At 38.4% G+C, this 25,730-nt stretch overlaps 1 protein-coding gene and 1 long non-coding RNA gene across 5 annotated transcripts in view; one reads left to right on the top strand and one right to left on the bottom strand.

The window, feature by feature from the left end:
- Positions 1-23,645, top strand: part of LOC135099881 (uncharacterized) — a 33,625-nt gene extending 9,980 nt beyond the window's left edge. Inside the window, exons 2-4 of one of the 2 annotated variants that reach the window (XR_010268412.1) lie at positions 7,395-7,614; positions 17,930-17,993; positions 22,947-23,645. This is a non-coding gene — a long non-coding RNA (uncharacterized LOC135099881). The remainder of the gene's footprint in view (positions 1-7,394; positions 7,615-17,929; positions 17,994-22,946) is intronic. The other variant, XR_010268411.1, reaches the window with a different exon arrangement.
- LOC135099877 (putative uncharacterized protein DDB_G0286901) overlaps positions 1-25,730 on the bottom strand; it is a 61,142-nt gene that overhangs the window by 8,227 nt on the left and 27,185 nt on the right. For 2 of the 3 annotated variants that reach the window (XM_064002504.1, XM_064002505.1), the window contains 3 exons: positions 24,494-24,655; positions 20,263-20,374; positions 8,266-8,435 (listed from right to left, as the gene is read on the bottom strand). In XM_064002504.1, coding sequence (XP_063858574.1) covers positions 8,266-8,435; positions 20,263-20,374; positions 24,494-24,655 — 444 coding nt within the window. The remainder of the gene's footprint in view (positions 1-8,265; positions 8,436-20,262; positions 20,375-24,493; positions 24,656-25,730) is intronic. The other variant, XM_064002506.1, reaches the window with a different exon arrangement.

Genomic DNA, 25,730 nt, shown 5'->3' with positions numbered 1-25,730 from the left:
TTGAACATCTATGAAAAGACGTGGAAAAGTACAGGGTGGTATCATCAGCGTAGAAGTGGATAGGGCATGGTTTGGTTTAGAAGATCATTGATGAATAATAGGAAGAGAATCAATGACAGGACAGGATCCTGAGGAACACTACTGTTAATAGATTTAGGAGAAGAACAGTGACTGTCTACCACAGCAGCAATAGAACAGTCAGAAAGGAAACTCAAGATGAAGTTATAGAAAGAAGGATAAAAGACAGGAGGGTAGTTTGAAAATCAAAGCTTTGTGCCAGACTCTATCAAAAGGCAACAAGTTTCACCAAAATCTCTAAAAGAGGATGACCAAAATTCAGTAAGGAAAGCCAATCACCAGTAGAGCAGCCTTGATGCAACCCATACCAGCAATCAGATAAAAGGTTGTGAAGTGATAGACATTTAAGAATCTTCCTGTTGAGGATAGATTCAAAAACTTTCGATAGGCAGGAAATTAAAGCAACAGGACGGTAGTTTGAACTGTCACCCTTTTTTAGGAACAGCCTCATTGTAGGCAAACTTCCAGCAATAAAGAAAGGTAAATGTTGATAGACACAATTAAAAGAGTTCGACTAGGCAAGGTGCAAGCATGGAGGCACAGTTTCAGAAAACAATAGGAGGGACCCCATCAGGTCCATAAGCCTTCCGAAGGTTTAGGGCAGTGAGGGCATGGAAAACATCACTGTGAAGGATCTTAATGGGTAGCCTGAAGTAGTCTGAAGTGGAGGAGAGGGAAGAACAAGCCCTGAATCATTCAAGGTAGAATTTTTAGCATAGATTTGAGAGAAGAATCCAGCTTTAGAAATAGATGAGATGGTAGTGGTGCCATCAGGTTGAAATAAAGGGGGAAAGATGAAGAAGCAAAGTTATGAGATGTTCTTGGCTAAGTGCCAGAAGTCATGAAGGGAGTTAGATCTTGAAAGATTTTGACACTTTCTATTAAAGAATGAGTTTTGGTTAGTTTGAGAACGTACTTGGCATGATTCCGGACAGAAATATAAAGCACGAGATTCAGGTGATTGAAAGCTCAAGTACCCTCTGTGGGCCACCTCTCTATCAAGTATAGCATGAGAACAGGCTGTGTTAAACCAAGGTTTGGAAGGTTTAGTACTAGAGAAAGAGTGAGGAATGTACACCTTCATGCCAGACACTATCATCTCTGTTATGCGCTCAGCACACAGAGATGAGTCTCTGAGATGAAAGCAGTAGTCATTCCTAGGAAAATCAGCATAATACCTCCTCAGCTCCCTTCAATTAGCAGGGGCAAAATGCCAGAGGTACTGCTTTGGGGGATCCTGAGGAGAGATTAGGGCAACAGAACAAGATACAGTTATGTGATTGTGATTGGAGGAGCCCAACGGAAAAGATAAGGTAACAGCATAAACAGAACAATTAGAGGTTAGGAAAGGGTCAAGAGTGTTGGATGTATCTCCAAGACAGTCAAGAATACAAGTAGGGTGCTGCACCAGTTGCTCTAGGTCATAGGATAGCAAAGTTAAAGGCTAGTTCACCAGGATGGTCAGTGAAGAAAGAGGAAAGTCAAAGCTAGTGGTGAACAGTGAAGTCTCCAAGAATGGAGATCTCTGCAAGAGGGAATGGAGTCAGAATGTGTTCCACTTTGGAAGTTAAGTAGTCAAAGAATTTCTTATAGTCAGAGGAGTTAGGTGAGAGGTATACAGCAGAGATAAATTTAGTTTGAGAGTGACTCTGTATTTGTAGCCGGATGGTGGAAAACTTGGAAGATTCAAGAGCATGGGCACAAGAGCAGGTTAAGTCATTGTGTAAACAGACACAACATCCAGCTTTGATTGAAAATGAGAATAGAGAAAGTAGAAGGGAAAAGAAAGGGGGCTACAAGTCTGCAATGGGATAATACTAATTATTGAGTAAATTCCCAAATCTTGTTGAGGAATAGTCTCAGTAGTAACCCAAAAGTGAAAAATTTTTTCATGTTATTCCCAACCTGCAACATATATGTACAGACACTCCTGAACTTATACACCATTACCCTATAAAGTTTCATGCTTGCTTTATTCCAAAGCCATAACACTAAACTCCAAGATCACAAAACCACTGACAAAATATTTATTTATGCCAGCAATGTGTGTGTGTGTGCATTCTGTTCTCACATTCAGCATGATGTAGCAGTTTGGAAAGTATAAACATGACAACACTTGATCTTAATCTTGATGCTACAGATAACTCAGGATTTCTTCTGAGCCACATCTCTCGCTTGTATCTCTGAATGTTCCTAAGTTTTGTGTGTGTGTGTGTGTGTGTTTATATATATATATATATATATATATATATATTAGTCAGGTTGCTGCTAATGTGCAATATTCTAACATGTATTGCATGTAACACGTTTGCTTCTAAGTCATACTCTAATGCAGGAATTTAAAAGCCTAACACAGGAAATGGGCTGCAACAAGCTACAGAAAAGTCTGTAGCTTGAAGCATGGAAACACTAATGTCAGGAGAGTGAGCATGCGGCTTCTGCTATCCAGGACACCTCCAAATACTAGAAGCACTCCACATCAAGAACATGGAGCCAAAATTTAATTTACAAACTCAGGACACACAGGTCCTCCTGAGCATAGGAAGAGTTAACAACTATGCAGGCGATGACTAATCAGAGGAGAGGACAAGCACCCCAGCCTGCTCAACCACAACCTAAAAGGATGTGCGCTGAATTGTCTCATCACTCACTTCTCAACCACTTAGATGTTGACAACAACTTCCACTGCCACTGAGGAAGAGACCTTGACCCAAAATCCAGATCTGGCAGCACAGATGACCTATGGAGAACTCATCTCAAACATCAGTAAAGAGAATCAGACAGTTCTTAGAAAAAAGGAGACTTTATTAAAGAAAATCGCCAATGCTGAATTAGCCATCACCTTCAACAAAACATGCATCAGAGACAATCTCCTACTCATATACACCCTCAATATATATATATATATATATATATATATATATATATATATATATATATATATATATATATTTTTTTTTTTTTTTTTTTTTTTTTTTTTTCCCAATAAAAGGCCAGATAAGATTTTTTTTTTTTCTTTATCATGTGAGCAGACCCCAGCAATTTTTTAAAATCACTTTCACATGCTCATTACCAACATGTAGCACTTCTGATGGCAATTACAAGCAAGACCAACTTGTTAAGCCACCACAGTTACATCATGCTGTGAATCTTAAACCTTCCCACTCTCTCTTTTATACTTTCCTGCCATTGTATTCCATTGTTCCATGTATTCTGCCACTTCTGAAAGACTCTCAGAACCTCCACCTCACTTTCACTGCTGCTATCATTCATCTTGGCACTGTATTTCCTGCAAAATCTGCTTGATAAGCACATAATTAAATCCCAATGTTTAAAGGGACAGCCACATGTTGATACTAGTGTGCCAACATTCCCACACTCACACTGATTGGCTGGGGCAGCACTGCAGGCCACACTGGCAAGCCAGTGAGGCAGGGATGCCTCTCCTATGCTCAGAGACAGAACAATGTCTGACAATATTTCAACAAAAAGAAATCAACTCTCGACCCTCAATAAATAGCCTGGATGGTCACAAATCACTTTACAACTTATGCCTTCTTGTAGAGGAGGGTTGTGCTTTTCTCATGCGACCTTAAACTCAAAACTGCCAAACTGGTGAGGATTCCTCTCCTACCCTAAATGCTTCATATTACTGTATGTGTCAATGCTGCACTCTAATCATTAGAATTTCATTAAAATAAAATAAGCAACTAATTTTATTTTATTAACACAGCATTAATAATTCCTGTCATTATAAATTCACACACAAAACTTACTGCACAGTATATAAATATCAAATTTGTTTAACAGAAGTACAATAGGGCATGTAACAATGCACAGTTGTTATAACATACAAATGCAATAATGCACTAAAATTTTAATAAATATTTAATTGGAATAATAAACCAAAATTGACATAACAAACTCGCCGCTTGTGCGAGCAATGGAATTTTAATAAATATTTAACTAGAATAATGAACTAAAACTGGCAAGATAAATTTGTCATTTGTGCAAGTAGTGAAATTTTAATGAAAATTTAATTGGAATAATGAACTAAAACTTGCAAGACTAACTCACCAGCTGTGCAAGCCACTGCTCACCTATCCATTACCTGTCCCTTCCTCCTTTCTTTTTTCCTCTCCTTTCTTTTGTCTTGTCTCAAACCTCTCTCCCTGTCACCTCTCCTCCCCCTTATCTGTCTGACATAATGGACTAGGGGGTGATTCTCTCTCTCTCTCTCTCTCTCTCTCTCTCTCTCTCTCTCTCTCTCTCTCTCTCTCTCTCTCTCTCTCTCTCTCTCTCTCTCTCCCCTTCATTTTATCATTTTCACTTCATCCTTTCTCACTTGTATAAGTAATTCCATTTTCACTCTCAGTCTCATTCTATTTAGAAATCCTTAGGATTGTTCTTACTTTGAGAGAGAGAGAGAGAGAGAGAGAGAGAGAGAGAGAGAGAGAGAGAGAGAGAGAGAGAGAGAGAGAGAGAGAGAGAGAGAGAGAGAGAGAGAGAGAGAGAGAGAGAGAGAGACAGTGCTCCAACTCATGGGGGCTTACTATATGTACAAGCATGATGTCAACAGTAAGTAAATGTGACTGATACTTGTCAAAGCAGCACAAAATTTGGTGATAATGCACTAACACGGGATGGCAAGAATTTAGGACTAGGTGTGAAATTCAGGAGGGTACTGTATATATTTGTTGTGTTATTGTGCAAATGCACTTATTTTGATGCATTTTTCAAAAATTGTGGAATGTTTTATATTATTTTCTGGTTTCCTGGAACCAATAAATTTTTTCCCATAGGTACTTCAGTTGCCATACCACACATTTGCCATAACGAACACTACATTAAACAAATCGTGTTCGCTGTCACATACCCTGTAATTATAAATTAAGTTTCAAGAAAATACATTTATGGAAGCATCCCTTCTTAATAAACAAAGTTTATTTTGGGCCCACATAGTTCAGTAGATCTTTGCTGTTAGGTCTCTCTGACACTCAGAACTTTCATCTGTTCAGAGGCATTTTACATGGTAGCCTCTCAACTACTTCTTCTTAGTTGAAGATATAGCCTTGGGGCAATTTTCCACTGAAGTCATAAGGAGCTCACGATACCTTAACTTTTTTTTTTTTTTTTTTTGACAATTTTCCATTGGAGTCATAATATCACAATAATGGAATTATCTTTCTTATTTGTGGGGATGTGTCTGCCAATCTGGTCAGGGTGTGCTATGGTCATCCTGCCAGTAGACTCTAGATTTTTTTTTCAACAGTTCAACAATAACTCTGTTACTGCCGTATCCAAGAGTTTGCACAAAGAACGTCTGGCAAACCTGTATTTCCTTCCCCCAGTTATAATGAAGGTATAGATAAGGGAATAAGATTTTCCTGTCCTTGCTGATGCTGATGGCCTATTTCTCTTAACATGTCTTTTACTAATTCTAGAAAGTAACCACTGCTTTTGTGTCATGATGCATGCTCCAAAATACTTCATGAATTTTGTCTTTCTCCTCTTCTGTAAATTGTGTTGTACATTTCTTCCTGCTTTATCAGCACAGGGCAAAAGTGGATGCTTCTTTCTCTGAGTGTCCAGCCTCTCTTTAGAGTTTCTGGATCTTTTAATAGGATTCCTTTCTGTGACAAACTTGCTGGGTTGTGGTGAAATCTACTTGTCTTACTTCAGTCACAAAACCATGGTTGTCTTGATTTAAATCAGCTGATATTGTGGAGGTTGACCCAACTCAACTTGTTGCAGTGCCCTCTGCCACCCCCAACTATGCCTGTTGAATCATGTTCATTTGATAGCATAAGGCATCAAGTTTATGATATAAGGCATCAACTCCCTCATGCATTTGCCAATTTCAAGCAGAATGTTCTTAGTGGCAGGGGGTTAATGCTTTCTGACTGTGATTGTTAATAGTCACAATGCATTTTGTCTTCAAATACTGGAGAGAAGTTGTGGAGTTAACACAGTTGAGACCTTGGTATAAAGACAAGATAGGTGTAACCCATCATAATGGTCATGTTTGTCTCTGCTGATTCTGTAGATAATAAATTTGTAAAAAATCACATTTTTGGAGTTATTGCATTCTGCCTTTCTACAGCAGAATGGTTCAGCATGGATGTTCAATTACTTTTACTGTACTGGCTTTTATTCATCATCCTTTAGATGTTTTATGAACTCCTACTGATTTATTATCTTCAGTTATATGCATAAAAAATGTTATAGGTAATCTGGAAATATTTCACTTTAATTTTTGTGGGCCCTGTCTCAGCCAGGTCAGAACCAGAGTTATTTTCTGACAATGCTTTAAAACTCAAACTTGAATCTTGTCTAAAGCAGGCCATCAGCGGAATGTAAGGGCAAAACCATATCCCCTGCCTGACTACACCCATTTCAAAACTTTGTTGAGCTTCTCAACTCACCATACTGAACTTCTTAATAAGTAACAAAAATTTTAACAAGTTTTTTTTTCACACTTGATCTGTAGCCCCCCCAAAATCTTTAGTTTTAGTTTCTGTTTTCTAAACTCTTGTTACGCATATTAATGTCTTATTTTTCTTATCTACTTCACTTCTTTCATTCTCCTTACTGTTGCTAAAAATGTTAAAATGTTCTGCCTTCTTGTACCTCTTACAAGTATGTACTGAACATATATGATGTCATAAACAATGACTGCCTTTTGTAATAAAGTCAGGTTGCCACTAAAGCACAATATTTAAATGTGAATCACTTCTAATACAGGGAGTTAGTTTACTTCAAAGTCATACTCTAATGTGGGGAACTTAAAGCCTAATGCAGGGATGGGCTGCAACAAGTCAAAGAAAAGTCTGCAAAAAACACTAGGGTAACACCAACATCAGGGGAGCAAGTACACCCCTAATGCCATCACCCACAGTGCAGTAATCCCTTAACTATTGCAGGTTCACCTATCATGCCTTCAATACATCGCGGATTTTTTTGGCTGATTTATATCACAGTCTTCAGTATATTGCAGGTTTCTGTGGCTGACAGTTATTTTTCTGTGGTAAAATTAGCATTTTCTGGCCTAAAAGTTAATAAACAAAAATACACTATTGTAATTCATAGAGATGAAGCTCTACACCCTTGATTCAACTTACATATATTTCAGCAGAGATGAGCCCCAAATTTTGGTTTGAATTTAATGTTTTTTAGCTGATAATGGTGGTATAAGACTGGTGAAGTTTAGGTCAGTGAGCACCAGACAACTGAGACAGTGATATACCACTACAATGAATAAAATACCTTCTTCATCTTTGAGTGCAAAACTAATCCTAAAATAAAATTCCCACCAGGTGCTTTTGTACATTTTCATGAAAAAGGATGGATGGATGAAGATGGATAGGCAATGTGCAGTACAATCAGTTTTCCTGAACATAAACAAACCCTTGCCTTGCGCTGCCTGTGTGTGTTGATCTGTTGGCCAAAATCTTCCATACATCATCATCCTCTACATTGTTCAGTACTGCACAGCTAATCATCATCATCATCAGTCAAGTTGTAGTATCTTCACAGGTGAGTACACCGAATTTATTATTATTTTTATATTTAAGGATGTGTCTAAAAGTAAGCCTGAGTTTAAAAAGTGTTTAAGAGTGTAGAAAATGTTTATAAGAGTGAGGCAAATTTATAAAAAGCTTAAATATATAATAATAAAATAAATATATACAAATTATATAAAAAAAAAAAATACGGTACATTATTTTCTACTTCACAGATTTTCACCTATTGCAGGGGATTTGGAATGTAACACCTGCAATAATAGAGGGATTAATGTAATTTCCGTGACTGATTTTAGAAAGAGAAGATGCCACAACTTCATGGTCATATGGTGCTCCACCCATAATAATGTTAGTTTAATGAGAAGGGCAGTTACACCACAGCCATTGACATACACAGTGATGTGAATTTTGTGAAGAACAGGTCAGGCTGCAGCCACCTGTGATACAAGTTCAGTGTGGAGAAAGGCAGGCTGAAGTTGCCACTGCCATACACAGTTATATGAGTTTAGTAAATAGAACTAAAGTGAACATGTAACATGGGCCAATAGTGGAACCAAACTACAATCATGAAATACCAACATATCAATGGATGGATCAAATTTTTACAGCAACATATAAGGTATATATTCAACATAAAATATAGTTCATATAAACCCAATCTTACCGATGTTCTCCCAGAGCCAGGTCATGCACCAGCTGCTTGAGGCGAGGGTTATCTAAAATCTTGGCAATTACACGTGGAATGTAAAACAGAGATGCTAGGATCAAAAATGAGTGGTGTGTCCACCGATAAAATAAGAGGTAGCGCCGTTGACTCTGATCATCATCTTGATCCTGAAAAATAACTTCACTTAGTAAAGCTCAATAAAAATTTAAAAAATTAAACCTAGTGGAAATAACACTGAAGAAAACCATTACTATATAGCTGTGAAGCACTACAGTCACATCAGTGGGCCTGGGCAAAATAAGCCATGCTCATATGACATCATGACCTGCTCAACTATCATGACATTTCCCACTGAGAGCAGACACAAAACTTTGCATTATAACCTTGAATAATACATTTCTTAAAAATCACCTTTCTATATTGCCTATTTATGTCCCCTTCAATAATCTGTAACACTTACATAATTACTGGTTTTTATAACTACACTACCTTCCTGAGTTTCATGCTTGCTTTCTTCCTAAGGTATAGTGCTAAACTTAAGGATCACAAAACTTGAGGTATTAAAAACACAGAAAAAGTGCTTATTCATTCTGGCTCATGAAGAAGCTGACTTTTTTCTCCCACTTTACTCCCTTACCTCAAAAATACAGTACCAGTGTGTGTGTGTGTGTGTGTGTGTGTGTGTGTGTGTGTGTGTGTGTGTGTGTGTGTGTGTGTGTGTGTGTGTGTGTGTGTGTGTGTGTGTGTGTGTGTGTGTGTGTGTGTGTGTGTGTGTGTGTGTGTGTGTGTGTGTGTGTGTGTGGGTGGGTGGGTGTGTGTGGGGTGGGTAGGTAGGTGGGTGGGTGGGTGGGTGGGTGTGTGTGGGGTGGGTGGGTGGGGTGGGTGTGTGTGTACTTACCTAGTTGTATTGTACAAGGCAGGGGCCAAAGCTCATTTTGTCCTGTCTCCATAACCATATTTATCCAGTTTCTCTTTAAACATGTGTACACTGTTTGCCACAACCACCTCTTCCTTCAAATAATTCAACAGTTTGATATGGGAAGCTGTATTTCTTGATGTTGCTCAAACATTCACTCATTTTTCTTTACATGCCTCCTCGTCTGTCTCTCCCTCTTCCATCTGTGGTACCAAGTCATTTCTGTCTGTTCTTTCTATATTGTTTACTAATTTATACATTGTTATCAGCTCTCCTTTTTCTCTTCTCTCTTGTAGTGCTGTTAACCCCATCTCTTCCTAGTCCTTCTTCATAGCTTAAATCTCTCAATTCTGGTACTATCCGTGTCACTATCCTCTGTATTCTTTCCAGTTTCCATATATCTTTTTTTTCTATGTGGAGCCCAAACTACTGCTGTGTATTCCAATTTAGGTGGTATCATGCTTATTATAATTTTCTTCATTATTCCTTTATCTAAGTGGTTAAACACTATCCTAATGTTTGTTAACAAGCTGTACGTAGAGCTGAATATCCCATTTATGTGCCTTTCCGGTGACAGTGTGTCCTGAATCATTACTCCCAAATCTTTTTCTTCATTACTTTTTGTTATTATTTCTTCTACCATTTTGTAATTCCATGAAGGTCTCTTTTTACTTTTCCCTATTTCCAACACATGGCATTTTCTGGCTTTAATTTTAGTTTTCATCTTTGGCTCCATGCATGTATCTTGTCAATGCCATTCTGCAACTCCTTGCTGTCATTTTGTCATTTTCATCCTTTATTATTTTCATTATTTTTGCATCATCAGCAAACAGGATTATATAACTATTTAGATCCTCTGTCATATCATTTACATATATTTGAAACATAATAGGTAACAAGAGATCCTTGTGGTACCCCACTTGTCACTTGCAGCAACTTGAATTAGTGTGTCTGATTACTGTTCTCATTTACCTCCCTTGTAAATAATCCTCCATCCATCTCAATGTTGATCCCTTTAGTTCTCCTTCATTCTCTAACTTCCACATAAGACTTTTGTGGGAACTTTTTTTAGATTCAGGTATACTGCATCAATCCATCCCTCCCTCTCTTGTACTTCATTTATTACTCTCATATAAAAGCTCAGTAGATTTGTGACAGAATCTTCCTTTCCTGAATCCAAATTGCTTTTCTGTAATTATCTTTTCATCTTCTAAATATTGTACCCACCTATCTTTAATTATTACTTCATAAAGCTTGCTTTTTTTTTTTTTTTTATGTAGGAGGGACACTGGCCAAGGGCAAAAAAAAAAAAAAAAAAAAAAAAAAGCCCACTGAAGTGCCAGTCCCATAAAAGGGTCAAAGAAGTAGTAAAAAATTGATGGATAAGTGTCTTGAAACCTCCCTCTTGAAGGAATTTAAGTCATAGGAAGGTGGAAATACAGAAGCATGCAGGGAGTTCCAAAGTTTACCAGAGAAAGGGATGAATGATTGAGAATACTGGTTAACTCTTGCATTAGAGAGGTGGAAAGAATAGGGGTGAGAGAAAGAAGAAAGTCTTGTGCAGCAAGGCCGCGGGAGGAGGGGAGGCATGCAGTTAGCAAGATCAGAAGAGCAGTTAGCATGAAAATAGCAGTAGAAGACAGCTAGAGATGCAACATTGCGGCAGTGAGAGAGAGGCTGAAGACAGTCAGTTAGAGAGGAGTTGATGAAACGAAAAGCTTTTGATTCCACCCTGTCTAGAAGAGCAGTATGAGTGGAACCCTCCCAGACATGTGAAGCATACTCCATACATAGACAGATAAGGCCCTTGTACAGAGTTAGCAGCTGGGGGGGTGACAAAAACTGGTGGAGACATCTCAGAATGCCTAACTTCATAGAAGCTGTTTTATCTAGAGATGAGATATGAAGTTTCCAGTTCAGATTATAAGTAAAGGACAGACTGAGGATGTTCAGTGTAGAAGAGGGGGACAGTTGAGTGTCACTGAAGGAGAGGATAGTTATCTAGAAGGTTGTGTAGAGTTGATAGATGGAGGAATTGAGTTTTTGAAGCATTGAACAATACCAAGTTTGCTCTGCCCCAATCAGAAATTTTAGAAAGATCAGAAGTCAAGCGTTCTGTGGCTTCCCTGCATGAAATGTTTACCTCCTGAAGGGTTGGATGTCTACGAAAAGACGTGGAAAAGTGCATGGTGGTATCATCAGCATAGGAGTGGATAGGACAATAAGTTTGGTTTAGATCATTAATGAATAATAAGAAGAGAGTGGGTGACAGGACAGAACCCTGAGAAACACCACTGTTAACAAGTTTAGGAGAAGAACAGTAACCGTCTACCACAGCAGCAATAGAATGGTCAGAAAGGAAACTTCAGATGAAGTTACAGAGAGAAGGATAGAAGCCATAGGAGGGTAGTTTGGAAATCAAAGCTTTATGCCAGGCCCTATCAAAAGCTTTTGATATGTCCAAAGCAACAGCAAAAGTTTCACCAAGATCTTTAAAAGAGGATGACCAAGACTCAGTAAGGAAAGCCAGAAGATCACCAGTAGAGCGGCCTTGACAGAACCCATACTGGCGATCAGATACTCGTAGAAGGTTGTGAAGTGATAGGTGTTTAAGAATCTTCCTGTTGAGGATAGATTCAAAAACTTTAGATAGGCAGGAAATTAAAGCAATAGGACGGTAGTTTGAGGGATTAGAACGGTCACCCTTTTTAGGAACAGGCTGAATGTAGGCAAACTTCCACCAAGAAGGAAAGGTAGATGTTGACAGGCAGAGCTGAAAGAGTTTGACTAGGCAAGGTGCAAGCCAGAGGCACAGTTTGGGAGAACAATAGGAGGGGCCCATAAGCTTTCCAAGGGTTTAGGCCAGCAAGGGTATGGAAAACATCAATACGAAAAATTTTAATAGGTAGCATGAAGTAGTCAGTGTGGAGGAGAGGAAGGAACAAGTCCAGAATTGTTTAAGGTAGAGTTTTTAGTAAAGGTTTGAGTGAAGAGTTCAGCTTTAGAAATAGATACTTAAGGAATGTTGTGAACAACTGGCAGGAAGTATACACAATACTATAGTATGTTCTTTTAAGGAAGAAAAAATCCCTCTAGACTGGAAGAGAGCCAATATTGTGCTCATTTTTAAAGGAGGTAATAAAGAAGATCCATTGAATTACAGACCAGTGTCCCTAACAAGTGTGGAGGGCAAAAATAGCAGAAAGAATAGTTAAAAACAGATGGATGGAATATTTAGAAGAAACACATACATTGACTGACAGACAGTTTCGTTTCAGAAGTGGAAGATCTTGTGTCACGAATTTAGTGAGCTTTTATAGTAGAGCAATTGATATAATTCAAGAGAGAGAGGGTTGGGCAGACTGTGTTTATCTAGACCTAAAAAAAAAAAGTGTTTGATAAGGTACCTCACTAGACTGCTATGGAAAATTAAAAATATAGGGGGTTTGCAAGGAAACACACTGAATTGGATTACAGACTTCTTGAGGGACTGAGAAATGAGAACAGTAATAAAGGGAGAAAAGTCAGAATAGTGTAGAGTTACAAGTGGAGTACCACAGAGGACAGTCTTAGCAACAGTAATGTTTCTGGTGTATGTCAATGATATGGTGGATGAGGTTGACAGTTATATAAGTCTGTTTACAGACGATGCGAAATTATTGAAAAAAGTGGAAAGCAATATGGATTGTCAAATCCATATTGCTTGGAGTAAGAAATGGGAAATGGAATTCAATGCAAAGAAATGCAAGGTGATGGAATTAGGAAAAAACAAAAGAAGACTGACAAGTTCCTACACCATGGGAGAAGTGGAAATTAAGAAAACCAAAGAAGAAGATTTGGGAATTACAATTAGTGATAATTTATCACTTGAAAAACGTAAACAAAATAGTTTGGGAAACCTACGAGTTACTAAGAAAGATGAAAGGGGCATTTGCTTACATGGATGAAGAGATAATGAAAAAGTTGATGGAATATGTGATTTGACCAAAACTGGAATATGCCACAGTTCTTTGGTCACCCCATAATAAAAAGGAAATAAGGAAAATAGAAAGGATCCAAAGAGCTGCAACCAAATTGGAACCAAGTTTGAGAGATTTAATCTATGAAGAAAGATTAAGGAGATTGAAGCTTCCATCATTACAAGAGAGAAGAGAAAGAGGGGACCTGATTGCTATATACAGAGCTTTAAAGGGTAAGGATCAAGTTGACAAAGAAGACTTATTTTTGTGAGACACAAGAGATACAAGAGGACATGGAGTGAAATTGAGGAAAACAGCAAGTAGAAGAGATATCAAGAAATATGGTTTCCCAAAGAGAAGCATAGAAATATGGAACAACTTTGATGAAACAGCAGTACAAGCAACAAATATTCATGAATTTAAATTTAAGCTGGATGCTTATAGATATGGAAACAGGACAGCACAAGCATAGCTCTTTTCCTGTAAAACACAACTAGATAAATACACACACACACACACACACACACACAACAAAAACCAAATACAGGAAAAGACCAAGGACACAGTCATTCAGGTAATTAAAGAAAAGGAGGTTTTGGTGAGAGACACAGTGGATAAGAAGAAATGTATGATCTTTTTCAGACTGCACGAGAAAAAAAAAAAAAAAAAAACAGTACAGTCTGTCAGAGAGAGAGAAGAGGAGTTGGTAAGGAAAATTATTACAATGGTCCAAGGTGAGGAACAGGGATCACAATGAGAAGTGGAAGAAGCATATAGAATTGGAAAATATAGTGAAGGAGGTAAAAGACCATTAAAAGTGAGAATGAGATCCCAAATTGCAGTAGAAGAGATCCTAGCAAGATCTGGGAAGCTGGCTGAAAGTTCAGAATATAAGAATATTTGGGTAAAAAGGGATATGAACTTGGAAGAAAGGGAAAAAGAGTGGGATCTGAGAAATGAAGCCAAGGAAAAAACAAGAGAAGGACAGAGACCAAGAAGAGGAAATTTTATTGGAGGGTACTAGATATGAGACTAAGGAAATGGTATATTCGGGAAAAGGAACAAGAAATGAAAGAACCACAGCAGCAGACAGACAAATTGCATGTGGTGGGAGAAGTAGTACATTAAGAGTAATGTATACAAACATAGACGGGTTACTTAAAGGAAAATAGACCAGATGTGCTGTGCCTAACTGAGACAAAGTTAAAAGAGGAAGTCCATTTAAGCTTTAAGGAAGAGGGATATAATTATTGGAGGAGAGATAGAAAGGGAAAAGGAGGAGGAAGAATACTGACAATGGTTCGAAATGATAAATATGTGGAAGAAGTGCAATATGGGGATGGCACGGTGGAGGTATAACAATCAGGACCAGTGGGAGAGAGGAGGAGGAGGATCATATTAATGTATGTGCCACCAAAGACTAACACATGGAGTCTGGAGGATCACGAGGAAATGCAAAAGGAAGTGTTGAAGTGCCTAGGCAACAGTAAAATACTACTAGTGGGAGACTTCAACTGCAAAAATGTAAACTCGGAGATAGAAGTTAATGGAAATGCTGGACTGCAGAATGAAGAAATGCTACAGTTAGCCATGGTGAATACAATGGACCAATGCATGGAGGAATTTACAAGACACAGAGGGGAGGAGGAACCATCTATGCTAGACTTGGTATTCACAAAAAAAACGAGTCCAGTCCAACCATTAAATACTTAAGCCCAATAGGAAAAAGTGACCATGTGGTGTTGGAAGTGGTACTGCAAGACTGGGAGTTTCTATCATGCAAAGAGGATTATAAAAATGGGAGACTAAATCACGCAAAGACAAATTTTACAGAGTTAAGAAAATTCTTTGGGAGTATTGACTTATGGAAGGCAAGACAGTGCAAGAGAAAAACGAAACATTCCTGAAAAAGTACAATGATGGTGTGCAGAAATATGGACCTGTATGTAAAGTAAGGAGGAGCAAACATATTTGGTATAATGCTAGATGTGCAGAAGCTAAAAAGAGAAAGGATATAGGTTGGAAGAAAATGAAGAAACAAAGAAATGAAAATAATAGAGAGCAATATAAGGAGGCAAGGAATGAATATGTTAGAATATGAAGAAAGGAGGAGAAACAATTTGAAAAGGATGTGGTAAAGAAATGTGAAGAAGACCCCAAGCTTTTTTACAGATATATCAATGGAACAATGACAAGCAGAGAGACCATTAATAAGATAGTAAAAGGAAGGAAGGATATATCAAACAGCAGAAGAGATAAGTGAAATTATGAATGAGTTTCAGGTCTGTGTTCAATGTGGAAGTGGGTTTTACAGAACTAAATGAGGAGGTGAGGCAGGGAGGGGTTTACAAGAAGTCTTGGTGCAAAAACATGAAATTGGCAAGTTGTTAGAGAAGTTGGATGTCAGAAAAGCAATGAGGCCTGATGGAGTGTTAGGCTGGACACTAAAGGAATGTAGAGAACAAGTGGTGGAGCCAATCTGAGATGTTATTAACAGCTCACTGATAGAGGGAAGAGTACCAAGAGAGTGGAAGAGAGCAAATATAGTGCCAATACACAAAGGAGGAAAGAGAACTGAGCCACTAAGTTATAGACTGGTGTCGCTAACTAATGCTGTAGGCAAGATCTGTGAAATAGTGATCAAGGAAAAGTGGGTGAAATATTTGGAAGAAAACAGTTATAACAAATAGTCAATTTGGTTTCAGAAAAGGAAGGTCATGTGTGACAAATTTACCAAGTTTCTATACAAGAGTAATAGATGAAGTAAAAACAGAGATGGCTGGGTAGATGCAGTGTACTTGGACATCAAAAAAACTTTTGATAAAGTTCCACATAAAAGACTATTGAGGAAGATGGAACATACAGGAGGACTGCAAGGGGCAATGCTAAAATGGATGAGAGACTACTTAAAGGATAGAGAAATGAGAACTGTGATCAGAGACACCTGTTCAAGTTGGATTAACGCAACAAGCGGAGTACCACAGGGGTCAGCGTTAGCACCCATTATGTTCCAAATATACATCAATGATAAGAAGGAGGGTCTGACAAATCATATTATTAATATGTTTGCTGATGATACAAAATTGTTAAGAGTAGTAAAAAGCGATGTTGATTGTATAGAGTTGCAAAGAGATATTAACAAGATTTATGGGTGGAACAAGCAGTAGAAATTGGAATTCAATGCTAAGAAATGCCATGTGATGGAATAGGGAGAGTAAAAGACCTGCATGAGACTATAAAATGGGAGAAGAAGTAAAAAAGAAAACCAAGAAGGAAAAAGATCTAGGAGTGGCTTTTCAAGACAGAACTGCATATAAATGAGATATTTGGCTCAACGTACAAGATGTTAACAAATATTAGGGTGGCATTTCATTACATGAATAAGACTAAGATGAAAAAAATTATAGCCACTATGCTATGTTCCAAACTAGAATATGCAGCAGTGGTTTCGTCTCTACATATGAAGAAAGACGTAAAGAAGTTGGAAAGAATTCAGAGGACAACTACAAGGATGGTACCAGAGCTGAGAGACCTAACGTACAAAGAGAGGTTGAAGGAAATGGGACTGCCAACCTTGCAAGTTAGGTGAGAAAAAGGAGATCTAATAAAGATGTATAAAATAATTAACCACACTGAGAAGATAGACAAGCAGGATCTGGCGTTGCTGGAAGATGAAGCTGGATGTACGAGAAGACACTCAAAGATCAGGAAGAGTCAGTGTTTGAGGGACATCAAGAAGTACACTTCTCCACACAGAACTGTGGATATCTGGAACGGTCTAAATGGAGGTAATTACAGCACCAAAAGTGCATAAATTTAAGAAAATTCAGGATAAACATAGATATGGTGACAGGACATTATGAGCCCTGCTCAAACCCTCTATTATAAAACTAGGTAAATAAACACACACATACACAAAGAGAGAGAGAGAGAGAGAGAGAGAGAGAGAGAGAGAGAGAGAGAGAGAGAGAGAGAGAGAGAGAGAGAGAGAGAGAGAGAGAGAGAGAGAGAGAGAGAGAGAGAGAGAGAGAGAGAGAGAATGGGTGGGGAAATATATACAGGTCCTACTCTGTATCTACACATGATGCTGACAGTAGATAAATGTGACCAATAATTGTCAAAGCAGTGTGAGAGTCAGGGTGATAATGCATAAAACTCCGGATAGTAAGAATTTAGGACTGAGTGTGAAACTCAAGGATCACAAAACTCGGATAGCACAAAGCTCAGGGTAGTGTAGAGTAAATCCTATTAGAAACAGAAACAAATATCTATGATCAGACTGCATGCAATTTTTATATGGCTGCACTACATTCACACAAAACATTGCACCATTATTTTCAAACACAATTTCTTTACCGTTACTTTCCTCAGTCATCTATTAACACTTTCCATGATTAGTAATTCTTCTATATCACTGATATTCATAGCTAGGATAAAACACCACTAGAAGTACACATTCATAATCAAACTAAGAGTGACTGCAATATAACATATGATGAAGTCTTACTTTCTTCTTTTCTCCCTCTCTCTCATGTATGAAATTTAAAACTGTAACACCTGAAGGACCAGAGATAGTTATAGCCACTTTACTGACCAAGGACTGGAGACAATCAACACCACTTAGCTATTTTTACACCAAATTTAGCTTGTTTTCAATAAGTGTTGCAGTCCAATGCAACACTGCATATGAGCTTTAGTCCCACTTTCACCATGGCTACAGACAATAACAGTGATTCTGAGATATGGCAGGCAAGTGGTGTGCTCATATAAAGTCTCTCCTCTTCAGTTTGCTGCTTCTCTATAACCACAACACTTAGAGACTTCTGGATAAGAAGAAAGAAGACACGATGGTGAATATAAAGTATTTTTGGGGGTTAAATGTGTTCACATGCAAGAGAGAGAGAGAGAGAGAGAGAGAGAGAGAGAGAGAGAGAGAGAGAGAGAGAGAGAGAGAGAGAGAGAGAGAGAGAGAGGAGAGAGAGAGAGAGAGAGAGAGAGAGAGAGAGAGAGAGAGAGAGAGAGAGAGAGAGAGAGAGAGAGAGAGAGGATGGGTGGGGGGAAGGGAAGAATCTTTTTTTTTTTTTAATGTAGGAAGGACACTGGCCAAGGGCAACAAAAATCTAATAAAAAAAATGCCCACTGAAATGCCAGTCCCATAAAAGGGTCAAAGCAGTGGTCACAAATTGATGAATAAGTGTCTTGAAACCTCCCTCTTGAAGGAATTCAAGCCATAGGAAGGTGGAAATACAGAAGCACGCAGGGAGTTCCAAAGTTTACCAGAGAAAGGGATGAATGATTGAGAATACTGGTTAACTCTTGCGTTAGAGAGGTGGACAGAATAGGGGTGAGATAAAGAAGAAAGTCTTGTGCAGTGAGGCCACAGGAGGAGGGGAGGCATGCAGTTAGCAAGATCAGAAGAGCAGTTAGCATCAAAATAGCGGTAGAAGACAGCTAGATATGCAACATTGCGGCGGTGAGAGAGAGGCTGAAGACAGTCAGTTAGAGGAGAGGAGTTGATGAGACAAAAAGCTTTTGATTCCACCCTGTCTAGAAGAGCAGTATGAGTGGAACCCCCCCAGACATGTGAAGCATACTCCATACATGGACAGATAAGGCCCTTGTACAGAGTTAGCAGCTGGGGGGGTGAGAAAAACTGGCGGAGACATCTCGGAACGCCTAACTTCATAGAAGCTGTTTTAGCTAAAGATGAGATGTGAAGTTTCCAGTTCAGATTATAAGTAAAGGACAGACCGAAGATGTTCAGTGTAGAAGAGGGGGACAGTTGAGCGTCACTGAAGAAGAGGGGATAGTTGTCTGAAAGCTTGTGTCGAGTTGATAGATGGAAGAATTGAGTTTTTGAGGCACTGAACAATACCAAGTTTGCTCTGCCCCAATCAGAAATTTTAGAAAGATCAGAAGTCAAGCATTCTGTGGCTTCCCTGCATGATATGTTTACCTCCTGAAGGGTTGGACGTCTATGAAAAGTGCAGGGTGGTATCATCAGCGTAGGAATGGATAGGACAAGAAGTTTGGTTTAGATCATTAATGAATAATAAGAGAGTGGGTGACAGGACAGAACCCTGAGGAACACCACTGTTAATAGATTTAGGAGAAGAACAGTGACCGTCTACCACAGCAGCAATAGAACGGTCAGAAAGGAAACTTGAGATGAAGTTACAGAGAGGAGGATAGAAACTGTAGGAGGGTAGTTTGGAAATCAAAGCTTTGTGCCAGACTCTATCAAAAGCTTTTGATATGTCCAAGGCAACAGCAAAAGTTTCACCAAAATCTCTAAAAGAGGATGACCACGACTCAGTAAGGAAAGCCAGAAGAAAGCCAGAAGAAGTCAGATGTTTCATTTTTACTCTGAATGTATACTTCTGATGGTCTTTTTGCTAGCTATGAGTATCAGTAATGTAGAGGAATTACAAATCATTGTAAGAAATAAAAATAAATGACAGAAGAAACTAACAATGAAGAAATTTTCTTTGAAAGCCACAGTGCAATGTTGTGTGCTTCCAAATGAAGTACTGACACATAAATTCAAGTTACATACAGTTTGATCAAAGATATTATGTTTCTGATGGTGTTTACTCCAAATCTGAAGACCAGTAATATATGTTATAAATCACCACAAGAGACACAGACAGATGGCTAGGGAAAGTACAACCACCCCTCAATATTTGTGAGGTTTAAGTAACAGAGCCATCCATTAATGTTGAATCCATGATGTTGAGAGCTGGCTGTAATTACACACAAAAAATATTACTCCAAGTTGTAGCACAAAGTCTGCTCTTGGCAGATGGCATGATTGTTGAGCAGGCTGTGACATCATCATCATCAAAAAGGGTGAAGCTAAATCTGTCAGGGCCCAATGACAGAACTACTGTATTACAATATAATTTCATATCATTAAATAGGTCTGAAGATATATAGGTTTGTTTAAGAAATTATGAATACATGGATTTAAAAAAAAAAAATAAATAAATAAATGAATAATAGATATGATGTTTATAATGCTAAAGAAAACAGCAAACTTAAATATGAATGTCCTATGCAGGCAGATGGGTTAGAATAATGAAAGTAACAGCTAAAATAATAAAATTGGTTAATCCATACTTCATTTACGAAGGGGTATGTCAGGCAAAAGTTCTTGATATAGTATGAGACTGTAGCCTCAGCATTATTGCCATACACACAGAAGATGGATTCCTTAAATATCCAACCGGCCCTGAGGAAGAAATTAAATTAATTAAATATAGGATATTTCTAAAAAGATATGCTAATAGATGTTAACAATTTTAAACAAAGAAACAACAGACATACAGGAATATACTTTCTGCATCTGGAGGAAGCAAACCAGTTTAGAATACACTGATCCCTTGATTTGTTATAAAATATTTTACACTGCCTACTGGCTTACAGTAATTCATAACTTGTTGATTTGCTAAGGCCATCTTTCTCAGTGAGGTAGCAGGAGTGAGAGGAGGGAGCATCTTTATCATTCTGCCCTTCAGTTATTTTAGTTCAACATACTCCACTTGATGCTTGCTAAATCATGTTAAATTAAGAAAAGCTGCAACTACAGTATACACAAAAAATAAATAAATAAATAAAAATAAACAAATAATGAATAACTAAATAAAATATTGCACCCATCCCCTCTTGTTCCCATCAGTTATATTAAAACTGGAGAAATAAGCAAGCATCATCCTTGTGGCAACATTTTATAAGTATTTTATGAATCCATCCTTTGCTTTTATAATCATTTGTAGCCTTTTAAGCATAGAAGCACTTAATTTCTTAAAATAATTGCAATTCTTGAAATAATTGCAATCCAAGTTGTTTTTTCACACTTTGCACAGAACTGAAAATGTTTCATAGTTTCATATTTTTCTTTTCATGTAGAACCAACAATTTTTAACAGGGTTGAGATCTGGTGAGTTGCCAGGCCAGTCAAGCATGTCAAGGTAGATTCAGCTGATGCATTTGCTCACTGTGGTACTAATTTATGAAGTTATTTCCATTAGTTTTTAGTCTCTCTGCCACATCCTCAAAACTTGTCCTCATCCTTGTCCTTGATGAAAACTTGAGACTATTTTGTTAAAGTCCATAGTGATGTGTTTTGGCAAGTGAACATGAGGGCACCTTCAGGTCCTTGGCAAAGCAGTGTTGGGTGGTGTGTTGACACATGTCTCTCAACAAGCCAAGATACATTGTTTTTAGTTGTACAGCAAGGTTGCAGGAGGGGAGGTAGGCATTTAGCAAATTCAAGAGAGGATAGTTGTCTGGAAGGTTGTATGGAATAGATCGATCAAGGAACCGAGTTTTTTGTGGTACTGAACAACATAAGATTTGCCCTTATTATGTGGCTTCCTTGCATTAATTGTTTAATGCCTAATGAGTTGAGTTTATGGTGAATGACAGTGAAATGTGCAGGGTAGAGTCACCAACCTAGAAATGGATGGGACAAGAAGTCTGACAGAGATAATTTATGAATAATAGGAAAAAGGTAGGTGATAGGACGGTGCCCTGCAGAACATCAATGTCAGTAGGTTTAGGAGAACAATTACCATTTGATTACCATCATGACTTCTGTTCAGAAGTTCCTATATTTAGGTGTGGCCATTTCTAGAATACAGTAAAATCTCTCTCATCCAGCATTCGAGTATCTGGCAGCTTCAAGTATCCAGCACATTTTTCCCCAAGCCTTAAAATCAATAAAAAATCAATGTGTACTCATAATATCGATTAAAATTCCCGCACAAGGCATACTTTGTCCCCTTGCCACCAGAGTGCACTGCTTCGCGCCACCCGCAGCCCACTGCACTGTGTTTACTCAGTGACTCAGTCCCGCGTGTGCACTGGTTATTGCCTGATGCCTTCATCATGCCTAAAGTTGTAGAAAAGAAGAAGTGTGTTGTGCTTACACTTAAGCAGCTGATCAGATCAGCTGATCTTTGTTATGGTAAGATGCGTGAGTGTAGGGTGGTGACTGTGGACATAATTTCACTTCTATTCAAGTATCCGGCAATATTCAAGTATCCGGCATGTCGGCGGTCCTGTTGATGCCAGATAAGAGGGATTTTACTGTAGTAACAGGGTCCAGCAGCAGGTGTAACACAGGAATGAACTTCAGGTAAATTTGGATTTAATTTTCATTTATATCCATAATTTCCCCAAGATATAAAGAAAAGAATCAATCCAAAATAGGTAGTGGATGATGCAAAACTGAATGGAGATGAGAGGTAAGATAGGAGACTGACAGTGATTTTCAGCAGAATAAGCAAGTGTTTGGGAAGTGGAGAGAGAGAGAGAGAGAGAGAGAGAGAGAGAGAGAGAGAGAGAGAGAGAGAGAGAGAGAGAGAGAGAGAGAGAGAGAGAGAGAGAGAGAGAGAGAGAGAGAGAGAGAGAGAGAGAGAGAGAGAGAGAGAGAGAGAGAGAGAGATGAGATGAGATGAGGATGGCAGAATGTGAAATAAGAAGGTTGTTCTAGGTCAAGAAATGGGCAGAGTACTTTGAGGGAGTGATGAATGTACAAGGGGCAGGTGAACATAAGATTGCAGTTGGAATGGAGAGAGAATTGAATGAGTTAAGAGAATCAAAGGAATTCTTGAGCAAGTGTGAGAGGTGGTGAAAAATAAAAAGCTGAGAAAGCTGAAGTTTGGATGAATACAATGGTGAATATTTTGAGAGTGGCTGAGAGACTAAAAGTAATAGTCTGTTCAATGGAGGCTTACACTCGGATAATATGCAATATTTGTCATGCCTCTCTTCATTGACTGGATTCCTCTAATTTTCAGACAGGCAGCCCAGATTCACACATGAATTGGTGATAATTGTTAACTTATCAACTGTTAAAGCTCACCTATCATATACAAGAAGAAGGAGTTGGGGGAAGAAAAGCAGTGATTGTAGAATTCAAGTTTGTCAAAACACTATGATCTTTATTTATAATACTCTTTATTATTTCCAAAGATTTTCTAAAATTACATTTTCTTAAAATAAATTATCACTTTTATTTTGCATTAAGAATAATCTTCAGTATACTTCTCTTTTACTCAGTGTATCTCTTAACAGGTCTTTTAAGTGGTAAACTTCAATTTTTTTGTCTTAACAGGTCTTTTAAGTGGTAAACTTCATTTTTTGTCTTGAAATTTAAAGTCACCTAATAATCTACTTTGCAAAGGAATAAAATGTACTAGGATAAGTAATGTAATGTAGTGTAATTATGTCTTTGTGTGGTGTGTGTGCGGGGGTGCATGTGTCAGTCTGGCCCCCCACTTTTGTTGACATGTGCAGGAAGCTAGGCCTTGAGGCCCAGCATGGCATGGGATGAAGCTGGCAGTTGGAGAATGTAAGCAATTGAGGAAGGACAGACATGCCATATGCTTGAGAACCAATGTGAGAGTTAATTTGAGTGTTGCCTGTGCCATGTAACTGTGCCCTATAATGTGCCCTGTATTGTGGCCTGTGCTTAGTGAATAAACATGTTTCGTGTACCCAGGTATGTCACTACCACGTAGGATAATGGGTTGCCTGAGTCTGGAGAAAACTAGCTACATGTCTACCAATACCAACGCTGAACCCAGTTATATGGACAATGCGGCTCTGTCTCCTGTGCCTCGAGACTGCAGATAGTAAGGACAGGACCTCATAACAAATAAAATTTTCTATTGTGACAATTATTTTGGAATGTTAAGATAAGAAAACTTTACTCAAAACTTTATATATGTATTTTACACTGATTTATCTTTTCCGATAAAGAATGCTTTGATAAAACATTTTCCCACAGAAACATTTTAAAGTACTTAAGATGTTATTTCTGAAAAATCATGGCTTTGGAAGTTTTAAAAATCTATTCAGACAAAAAAAAGTCTCTACAAATGACCTGTTTGTAACACACCTCCATGATCAATTTAATAACAACTGATTATGTGGCACCTGCTTCAATCCAAATAATATGAGAATGTTGTCTTTCATGAATGTACTCCTTTATCCTATCCACCCACTTTCCAAGTGGCCTTCTCTAATTAGGATCTCTGATCTCACTCACATACACTTCCTTTGCAAACTCTTCATTCTTCAAAATGGTCCAAGTGACCAAACCATTACAGTTTTTCTTTTTACCCATTCACGCTCTCCACACTTGACACCATTTGTGGAAGTATCCTCGCCACATTATTCATATATGTTCATGTTGCTCTAACTTTTGCAGTCACTTCAAATGCCTCTCTTCATTAACTAATTTCCACACTATGCAATGCCTTATTCCATGTTAAATCTCACATTCATTCATACTTCTCAAATCTATCAAATATAAGCTATTAAAATTGGAAATACTACTCACTGTATTATTGTGTACAGTATCACAAACAACAGCACTGTAAGTCTGTAGTGAAACTTGAGTATGGGACTGTCCAAGGGCTGCATGCACAACCTCTTCTTAAAGATGGTGTTTACAACTTCTTTTGCTTCTTTAAGGAGGTTTCTGGTTGACTGCTCACCCTTTCTTTAGGAGAGAGAGAAATATATATATATATATATACAGTTAGCGCGGACCGTAGTGCAAACTTCAGAAAAAACTCAATTTCATTTATTAAAAAAATCCAAAAAATAAAATAAAAACCTACACTTCAAAATTACTTGGGGATCGGGAAGCCCTTGGCCTTAATGACCTGTTTAAGTCTGTTTGGGACTGAATCGGCCAAATTCTGACAGTGGGAAGCAGGTATTTCATCCCAAACCTTCTGAATGGCTAATTCAAGCTTAGGAATAGTTGATGTGTCCTCCTGACGAAGGCGTGCCTTCATGATGCCCCACAAGTTTTCAATGGGGGAAATATCGGGTGACTGACCAGGCCAATCCCTTATATACTCAACTTCACAATCATTGAGCCATTTTTTTGCCGCCTTAGAGGTGTGGCAAGGGGCGCCGTCCTGCTGCAGGATCTCACATCCGGTTTTTGCAAAACACTCTCCCAAATTCTCCTGCAGAAGTTTAATATAGCGCTCTGAGTTGACAGTCTGGCCCTTAGGGAGTATTGCAAGGTTTCCCAAACCACCATAGCCAAAGGCACCCCAAACCATGAGATAGGGTGGGTGTTTAGCAGCAGGAGACTTCCACACCTTCTTTCCCTTGCTCTCGCTGATACAAAAGATCGCCTCATCAGTCCAAAGTACCATTCTCCAGGCTGTAATGTCCCAGTCTTTGTATTCTTTGGCAAATTTGACGCGTCGAGCCCTTTGTCGGGCAGTGACCAAGGGCTTAACACGTGCTTTAACTTTCGAGTAATTTAAGCGCTTCTGAATATTTTCTTGAATTGTCCTAATAGAGACTCCTCCAAGAAGTTTAGGGTTCTTTTCCTTCAATTCCTTTGCAGTAATAGAAGGTTGGAGGTCCAATTGACGCTTTACAAGCCTTAAAGCCTTTGGAGATATAGCAAGGGCCTTGCCCCCAGCATGTTTGTGGGTGGGCACAAAATCACCCTTGCCACCCACACGCCATTTATTAAGGAGTCTGGACACAGTTGATTCTGTCAATCCAACTAAATGGGCTATTTCTCGATTATTTTTACCTACTTTGTG

The sequence above is a fragment of the Scylla paramamosain genome, chromosome 4 (genome assembly GCF_035594125.1).
Source record: "Scylla paramamosain isolate STU-SP2022 chromosome 4, ASM3559412v1, whole genome shotgun sequence".
NCBI lineage: Eukaryota > Metazoa > Arthropoda > Malacostraca > Decapoda > Portunidae > Scylla > Scylla paramamosain.
The sequence above is the reverse complement of the archived record's forward strand: the minus strand, read 5'-3'. Positions and strand labels throughout refer to the sequence as shown.